General features: G+C 49.0%; 1 protein-coding gene across 1 annotated transcript; it reads right to left on the reverse strand.

Moving 5' to 3' along the window:
• Positions 1–3703: 3703 nt before the first annotated feature.
• Positions 3704–7921, reverse strand: MAGEB17 (MAGE family member B17). The gene is made up of 2 exons (XM_017895036.1): positions 7635–7921; positions 3704–5087 (listed from the first exon to the last, which is right to left on the reverse strand). The coding sequence occupies exons 1-2, from the start codon at positions 7805–7807 to the stop codon at positions 4028–4030; spliced, it is 1233 nt and encodes a 410-aa protein (XP_017750525.1). The 5' UTR covers positions 7808–7921; the 3' UTR covers positions 3704–4027.
• Positions 7922–8809: the final 888 nt, after the last annotated feature.

Consider the following 8809-nt stretch of genomic DNA (forward strand, 5'->3'; position numbering starts at 1 on the left):
ATGTTTTTCTATTTGTTTGTGTCATCTATGCTTTCTTTCAGCAGTGTTTTGTAATCCTCCTTGTTGGGAGCTTTCACTTCCTTGGTTAGATGTATTTCTAGGTATTTTATTTGTGTGTGTGTGTGTGTGTGTGTGTGTGTGTGTGTGTGTGTGTTTGTGTGTGTGGCTATTGTAAATGGGATTGTGTTCTGCAGGGACTACAGACATGAGCCACCATGCCCAGCTAATTTTTGTATTTTTAGTAGAGACGGGATTTTGCCATGTTGGCCGAGTTGGTCTGGAACTCCTGTGCTGCACTGATCTGCCTGCCTCAGCCTCCCAGAGTGCTGGGATTACAGGCGTGAGCCACCATGCCCGGCCTATAAATGCTTATTTTTTTATGCCACTGAGTTTAAGGATGGGTTGTTACTCAGCATTATTATGGCAATAGCTAACTGATATTCTTTCTTCATATTTTACAGTGATTTTATCTTTTTGTTCTTGTCATCTAGAAGACATATTGAGAGACGTTGTCTTTGAATATTATAAAAGTTAAAATTATCCTTTGGTCTCTTGATTTTGCTTATAGCATTTTGTTGCCGTGAAAATATTTTGCATGTATTTATCTTTTAATGTGGTGCATTACTTATAATGGCTTTATGCACTATATATTTTTTTAAAGGACTCTGTTTTTTTCTAGTATTTTTGTAGTACCAAATTTTTTGTTTAAAAGTTTAATGCATGTTTATATTTATTTATGTTTGCATGTTGCATGGCATTTATTTACATACATGTTCTGTCATATTTATTTATGTTTGAATAGTGCACATTCATATTTACTTATATTTGTGAGAGATGCTGTAAAGAACCAAAATTTTTTTTTTTTTTTTTTTTTTTGAGATAGAGTCTCACCCTGTCGCCCAGGCTGGAGTACATTAGTGTGATCTCGGATCACTACAACCTCCGCCTCCTGGGTTCAAGCGATTCTCCTGCCTCAGCCTCCTGAGTAGCTGGGATTATGGGTCCGTGCCACCATGCCTGGCTGTACAGACGGGGTTTCACCATGTTGGCCAGGCTGGTCTCGAACTCCTGACCTTGTGATCCGCCCATCTTGGCCTCTCAAAGTGCTGGGATTACAGGCATGAACCACGGTGCCCGGCCCCAAAATACATTTTTAAAGATACTATCCTGTTGTTCCAGCATCTTTTATTAGTCAATCCATCTTTTCCACACTGATTTGAAATGTTGTCTTTATCATATACTAAATTATCATGTGTACTTAGAACTATTTCTGAAATTTCTCATGTGTTCAATTGATCCCTATACTCATGCATTACTTTTAATACTTTTATACTTTTACAACATTTTAATATCTGATGGAGCTAGTTCCCCCAATAGAACTTTTACATTTCAGAGATTTACTGGGTTTTCTTGCTTGTTAATTTTTTCATAAAAACTTTAGATTCGACTTGTATATTTTCCCCAATAGTCCATAGAATTTTTATTGAGAATCTGCTAAATTTATAGATTAATTTAGGGAGAACCAACATTTTTATGATATTGAGTCATTCTATCCAAGAATATAGTATATATTTCTTTTATCCATCAAGATCCTTTAAACATTTTCTTTATATAAATTTTGTATATTTCTTATTTTTCCAGGCATTTCATTTTTTTGGCTATTGTGGCTATTGTAAGTAGGGTCTTCTCCAGTATATATATTTAGAGATGGGGTCTTGCTACATTGTCCAGGCTGGACTCAAACTCGTGGGATCAAGCAATCCTCCTGCCTCAGCCTCTGGAGTAGCTGGGACTACCATGTGTGCCACTGTGCCTGGCTTCACCAGAACATCTTGTGATTGGTTGTTTATTTGTGTGAAAGCTATTGTTTTCTGTATATTAACTTTATACCTAGAAACATACTCAAATTTCCTATTATTTGTAACTTTTTTTAGTTCATTCTATTAGGTTTTCTAGCAAAACAAAATCTTTTATCCATAAGAAATGACAACTTGACCCACTCCTTTCCAGTTTATGACTTTTGATTTATTTTTCTGTCTAATTGTTTTGGCTAAAATTTGTTCTAAAAGTTATACAGCAATGGTAATAAAAACTATCCTTGTCGTGTCCTCGTTTTAATAGGGATGTTGCTAGCATTTTCTCATAAATCATAGTGCCGAGTCTTTGGATATATTTCATTATGATAAGAAAGTAAATTCATCAATTCTTATTTTATTTATTTATTGAAACAGAGTCTCGTTCTGTCGCCCAGGCTGGAATGCAGTGGTGTGATCTCAGCTCACTGCAGGTTCTGCCTCCCCAATTCAAGTGATTCTCGTGCCTCAGCCACTCAAGTAGCTGGGATTACTCTCTAATGACAGTGAAGATTTTTGTGTATTAACTCTCTCATTCCCCTGATGCAGGCTAACTTGAAATGCCCTCCTACTGACAGGACTGGCAGTGTCCCAAGTTCCCAGCCTGCCCTGTCCCAGGGCATTTATAGTAGGGGAGGGGCAATGGGGGGAGGATCCTATCTTGAATCTCCTCCCTCCTCTCCAGTCCGCTGATTGCCCCTTAGATATTCCAACGTGTCTCTTCCGCCCCGCCCCGCAACCCCACCGTGTTCCTAATAGGAGAGCTGCTCTTGGATTCTAAAATATCATTGTGAGGGGCTGAGTCTTCTTTGTCTGTGCTTTCCCAGAACTAGCATGAAGACTCTCAAAGAGCAGATGTTCAATTCATGTTTGGTGAATGACATAATTCGGATGTTTGTCCCCTCCAAATGTCATGTTGAGATGTAATTCCCAGTGTTGGAGGTGGGGCCTGGTGGGAGGTATTTGGACCATTAAGGAGGGTCCCTCATGGCATGGTGGTGCCCTGGCCATAGTGAGTGACTTCTCACAAGATCTGGTCATTTGAAAGCATGTGGCACCTCCCATACCCACTCTGCTTGGCTGTCTTCCGCCCACTGTTGCCACGTGACATGCCTGCACCTTCTTCCCCTCCTGGCATGAGAAAAAGCTCCCCAAGGCCTCCCCAGAAGCAGTTGCTGGTGCCATGCTCATACAGCCTGGTGAACCGTGAGCGAAGTCAACCTCTTTTCTTTAGAAATTGCCCAGTCTCAGGTATGCCTTTAGAGCAACACAAGAACTGCCTAGCACAAGGAACAAAAGAGCCAGTGAACAAGTGTTCTCCTTTATGATGATTTAATTTCTCCAACATTCTTTTTTTTTTTTTTTTGAGACGGAGTCTGGCTGTGTCGCTCAGGCTGGAGTGCAGTGGCTGGATCTCAGCTCACTGCAAGCTCCGCCTCCCGGGTTCACGCCATTCTCCTGCCTCAGCCTCCCAAGTAGCTGGGACTACAGGCGCCTGCCACCACGCCCGGCTAATTTTTTGTATTTTTAATAGAGACGGGGTTTCACCGTGTTGGCCAGGATGGTCTCGATCTCCTGACCTTGTGATCCACCCGTCTCGGCCTCCCAAAGTGCTGGGATTACAGGCGTGAGCCACCGCGCCCGGCCATCTCCAACATTCTTGAATACACATAGCAACTGTGAGTATATAGCTTTTTATTTGATCACAACAAAAGACTTAAAGAAATAAGATTTTAAATGTCAAAGTTGCCAATCAAGTGACACTTTTCCCCCCCATCTTCTAATCCCAACTGATGCAGTGTTTGGTTGTTTCACAGTTTAAAGCCAATCCCTATTCCATTGCTATTTCTTCTTGCACTAGATCACAATCTAATGAGTAAAAATTTCCAATTCGTTTTACAAAATACAAGAACATCACTCTTCAATGTGATAAACAGCAATAATTTTGTGAGGCACCTAATTCATGAACTTAGATTCTGAATCAAAGTCAATCTCTTTCAAAGGAACACACGGTAGACACAGAAGAAAAAGAGGGAATCTACAAGTGGCTTGCAAATAACCAGAACACGAGAAAGACACATGTCTTGGGCTCTCTCTAGCCCCGCCTCACCCCCAAATACTGAGATGGTGGACAGCCCTTTTCAATCTCTTAGTGAGGATTGCCTGAGACTTCACTACGGCTGAGAGGACCTGCTAACCCTGGCCCTGGCGCTAGCCCTGGCTGCTGCTCTGGCTCTGGCTTGTTCTTCCTCCTCTCTCAGAGCCTCCTCATACTGGGACTTGTAGGTACTGACAACGGTATCATTGAGCTTGGCCACAAACTCCAGGACTTTCATTTTGCTGGTTTCAGCATGGGCCCTGGGACCCCACAGGAACTCAGAGCATGGAGGATCACTGCTGGGCACCTGCCTGTACTCCAGGTACCCCTCTCGCACCAAATCTTTGGTGACAAGCTCCTGGGGCTCCCCATAGATGAAGTGCTTCCTACCCTTATACATCCCCAATGCATTCAGGCATTCCCACATCTCTTCCTCAGTGGCACGGTTGCCATGCATGAAGATGGTGCTCAGGAGAACCATCAGGAGCCCGCTCCGGGGAAAACCCCCGTCATCGCCTAAGCTACCTTGATGGGGAAAGTCCAGCTTGCTGACAAGCACATAGGACTGACGGCTGGGGTCCATTTCCTTCAGGTAGAGGCCAAAGACCACCTCTATGTTCTCAGCGCTTCTCCGGAGGATCTCAGGGAAGTGCTGCTTGTATGTTCTGTTGATAACCTTCAGCATGGCTTCCCTTGTAATGGGCTCTTTCCTTACATACTTGTTGAGCAGGAACTGCACCAATTCACCCGTCTTCCTGTTCAGAAGATCTATTCCTGTGCTCTCAGAGGAGGACGGGCCATGGAAGGAGTTGAGACTTTCCCCCTTTTGGCCCTTGGCACCTTCATCAGAACTTGTGAGTGACACAGCTGCAGCAGGAGAGCTGGGGTAGCTGGCTCTCTGGGACTCCGGAGGAAGGCCTGCAGCGGGGAAGCTCTGGGGAGCACTCTGGCATGCAGGAGGGGAGGAGGATGGCAGCTTTTCCTTCTCTGCTGCGGTGGCTTGAGCACCCCTGAGACATCGGTCTTCACCTCGAGCCTGGCGGCGTTTTTCACGGGCACGGCGCTTACTCTCCTGACCGCGAGGCATGATGACTGTGCTCAGGGGCAGCAGGCAAGAGGGTGCAGGAGGTGGGCACCTGGAACAGGAGGAACAGAGGGCGTGAGCCCCTCAGTGGGGAGATATCACCTTAAGGAGGCCCCCATACAGGTGCCCTTGAGGACCCTGCTCCACAGCCCCACCTGGCTCCTGTTCTCCAGGGCAGCCTGTCCCCTGGGGACCCTGGGGAAGAAGTTACAGTGCTCCTTGCCCTGCAGCCTGCCAGCCCTGCCTGGGACCAAGATCCTCACTCCTCTGTTTCCTCTGAGGGGAAACTGAGGCATCTGGGCTTGACATCCCTGTCTGAGGCCTCAAACCTCTGACATAGGGAGGGATCCTGAGGTCCTCTTACTAATTTGGGGCCAGTGGCTCCACACTCCTCAGGGTCCTCACTATCTGAGGCCCTTCCCTTCAGGTCAAGGCCCTCACCTTCCTGAGACCCCGCCCCCACCCCAAGGGGAAAGAAAGCATGAGTCCCCTCCAGCCACCCCTGTTCATGGCCTTTTTGGACTGGTAGCAGGGTCTGGACTCTCAGAGCCTCTGATGTTCTGGGTTTGGTGGCCCTGTTAGTCCTCACTTAGGCAGGATATGGGACATGTCCCTCAGCCCACCAGATTCCTCCAGCCTCAGCCCCCGGCCCTGTCCACCCTGAGCCCCCATGGGCTAGAAGTGAGGGGCCCTCTATTCGACTCCCTCTCCCGGGGTTTCCCAGGCCTGAGAGGGAAGTCAGACTTTGTGGCGCTCCCAGATCCAGGTGAGTGCTCTCCTCAGCCTTCACTCAGAGTCTTAACCCTGACTCCCATCACTACCTGGAAAACACTCCTGTCTTAACCTGAGACTTATTCTCTCATACCAGCCCCTCCATTCTGAAATACCCCTAGGAAGTAGTGACGGTCACCTCAGCTGGCCACAAATGCTCATCATTTCCCGAGACTGGGAGCAGCGGAGATTTTCTGTGTTGGCCCCACAGTTACACATGGGTGGTCCCCTCGGTCCTCAGGGTCCTCACCTTGACTCCTGGCAACAGCTTAACAACCTCCAGCAGCTGTCTTGAGGCTGTCCCTTTTACCCAGGCTCTTCACCTCCCTGAGATGCCCTGGGAGGAAATGCCACTCACCACACCAACGTGCCTGGGTCTCCCAGGGGTGATGGTAGGGGTGGTGCTCTATGTGGTCTACTTCTCCCTGGGCGGGGCTCCCTCTTCTCCTTCAGTGTTCTCTCCTTGACTCCCACCAGGGACTAAGTCCTCCTTCCTATCCCGCCATGAATGGGGCCTCGCCCATTGGTGCAAAAGAGCCACTTCTCTGAGACACCACCCCGACCCCTTCAGGACACCAGGGATCACCAAATGCTAATGGCTCTGCCCATGGTTTCCCAGGGCGCGCAGCAGAGCTGAGACTTTATGTCGTCTCCTGTGTTTTGGAGTGGTCATTTTCCTCCCTCCTCATGCAGGATTTTTTTTTTACCTTCACTCCCCACAGAGCCTGGGACTCCTTTCTCTGCTGACCTGGGGCAGCCAGTCTTGCAACCAAAGCCCTCCTCTGCTGAAACCCTCTGTGCAGCCCTGTCTACTGAGGGCTCAGGATCTTCACCTTGCTACTTGACCAGTCCTGGGATTCCATCCTCAGCTCATCACAGGCAGCACCCTTCACAGCAAGGTCCTTGCTTCAATGGGACCTCAGATTTGTACATTCAGGGTAAGCCACATCCTCTCAAGGCTGTTTAGGGCCTTCAAGGCATGACAGCTGGGGTGGGACTCTAGGGGACCCCACTGCTCTACCTCAGGGTTCTGAACTTGGCTCAGCGTGGGACCTCCAACTCTTTGGGACGTGACTCAGGTCACTTCACTGACCTAAGTCAGCCAGGTCCAGGCCCAAGCTCTCACGTCCCAAAGCTGCTAAAGGGAAAAGTCAGGGCATTCCCCGTCTGGCTATGTCTGCACGGGGTCTCCCAGAGCTGACAACAGGGCAACAGAAACTTTGCTCTCGAGCTCTCCCTGGCTCTCTTGCTTTTTTCTTTTTTTCTTTGTGACAGACACGGGTCTCTCTCTGTCGTCACGCTCCTGGCGTGACCATGGCTCACTGCAGCTTCGATCTGCTAGGCTCACGCGATCCTCCCGCCTCAGCCTCCCGAGCCGCTGGGACCACAGGCGCCGGCCACCATGTCCCGCTAGTTTTTGTTCTTTTCTTTCTTGGAGAAAGAGGGTCTTGCTTTGTTGCTCAGGCTGGTCTGGAACTGCTAGGCTAAGGTAATCCTCCCGCCTCAGCTTCCCAAAGCACTGGAATCACAGGTGTGCGCTACCACGCCCACCTCGTGGGCCTCCTGTGTTTAGGAGAGGTCTCCTTATCAGCATCAGGGACCTCATTTCGATTAGGGCCTAGGTGTCCATCCCTCTGCAGAATCGGAGCCTCACCCTCACACCAAACCCTCCCCTCCCTGGTACCCTCTCAGAAATCAGCGCCATAGCCTGACTGGAGCCTCCCGCGGCTGAGGGAGGTGGGTGCCCGGGGGCAGAGGTTGAGGGACACAGGGTGGTCACCTTGGCTGCGTGCGGGTGGGCCTTTCAGTCCACGATCGTGGTCCTTACCTTGATACCCAACCAGTCCTGGGGTTCTGGTAGCCTGAGGTGGCGTCCCTCAGATGAAGATCTTCACCTTCCGGCAGCTTCCCTGGCGGGCGGAAGTCGGAGTGAGCCACATCCAACCAAGTCCCTGCGGGCTCTCCCAGGGGCGGGGCTCTGCTTAGGGCCCCTTTTTGCATAGAAGTCCTCTCCAGTGTACTCAGTGACCTCTCCGGGACTCCAGTGAGTGTCCAGCTCTCCTCCCTCAGCTGAACTGTGCTTTTGCCTTTAGACAGAGTCACTACCCTCGTTAGAGCATCTAAGCGGAAAAGAGGGGATCCTTAGCTGAGCTCTTTGTTATGGCTGACAAGATTAAGCATTTTTTTTATTTTTGTTTTTATTTTTTGCTGATAACCATTCCCTTATGTCACTCAGGGTTCTCACCTTGATTCGAGTCAGTTTCTGGGGCTCCACTATGCACAGCTGGGGCTGCCCCCACCAGACCAAGATTCTCCCTTCCCTGATCACCCTCCAGGCCGAAATGACAGCCACCTAAACCTGACAGCTATTCCTGGGCATCCCAAGTCACAGGAGAGGTAAGGATGGGGTGGCAGGAGTGGGGATGGAATGGTGTGGCAGTGGCAGTGTGGGGAAGGGGAGATGTGAGTTGGTGGAGGTAAGAGTTTTTGTGTCTTCTCTGTTCTAGTGTGGATGTGTGGTTTTCTAATTCCTCCCTGAAATTCCTCACCTTGACACCTGACTAGTCCTGGAACTTGATCCTCATGGGACTTGAGGCTACTCCCCTCTGATCAAGGTTCTCACCTTCCTGGGACTACAGAGTTGTAATCAGGATGAGCCAAATCCACCAATGACTATTCCAGAATGACAAAGGCTGTCAACCAGGGCAGGACTCTATGGGACCCCACTGTTCTGGCTTGTTCCTTCCTTTATTCTTCATTCGGGGTCTTCACCTTGGTATCTATCAGAAGCTCACAGTCCTTCTTCTACTAACCTGAGTTTGTCTTCCTGAAGTGTCTCAGGCTCCTGAGAACGTTGAAGGATAATTGTGGAGATGCTCAGTCTCAGCCCTGCCTGTGGCCCTCTAAGTCTGAGAGCAGCCACAGGCTGGTCTCTGTTGGACCTCCAATATTCTGGGATGATGGTATCCTCAGCCCTCCTACATGGGGCTTCACATCTTGGTT

This window comes from Rhinopithecus bieti, unplaced genomic scaffold (assembly GCF_001698545.2).
Source record: "Rhinopithecus bieti isolate Rb0 unplaced genomic scaffold, ASM169854v2 scaffold_25764, whole genome shotgun sequence".
Taxonomy (NCBI): Eukaryota; Metazoa; Chordata; class Mammalia; order Primates; family Cercopithecidae; genus Rhinopithecus; species Rhinopithecus bieti.

Coding starts and splice junctions, on each gene's coding strand:
- MAGEB17 (XM_017895036.1), bottom strand. CDS start 7,807: ATGCAAAAAGGGGCCCTAAGCAGAGCCCCGCCCCTGGGAGAGCCCGCA. Junction 5,088..7,634: donor AGGACTGGTTGGGTATCAAG/GTAAGGACCACG, acceptor CTCCTGTTCCAG/GTGCCCACCTCCTGCACCCT.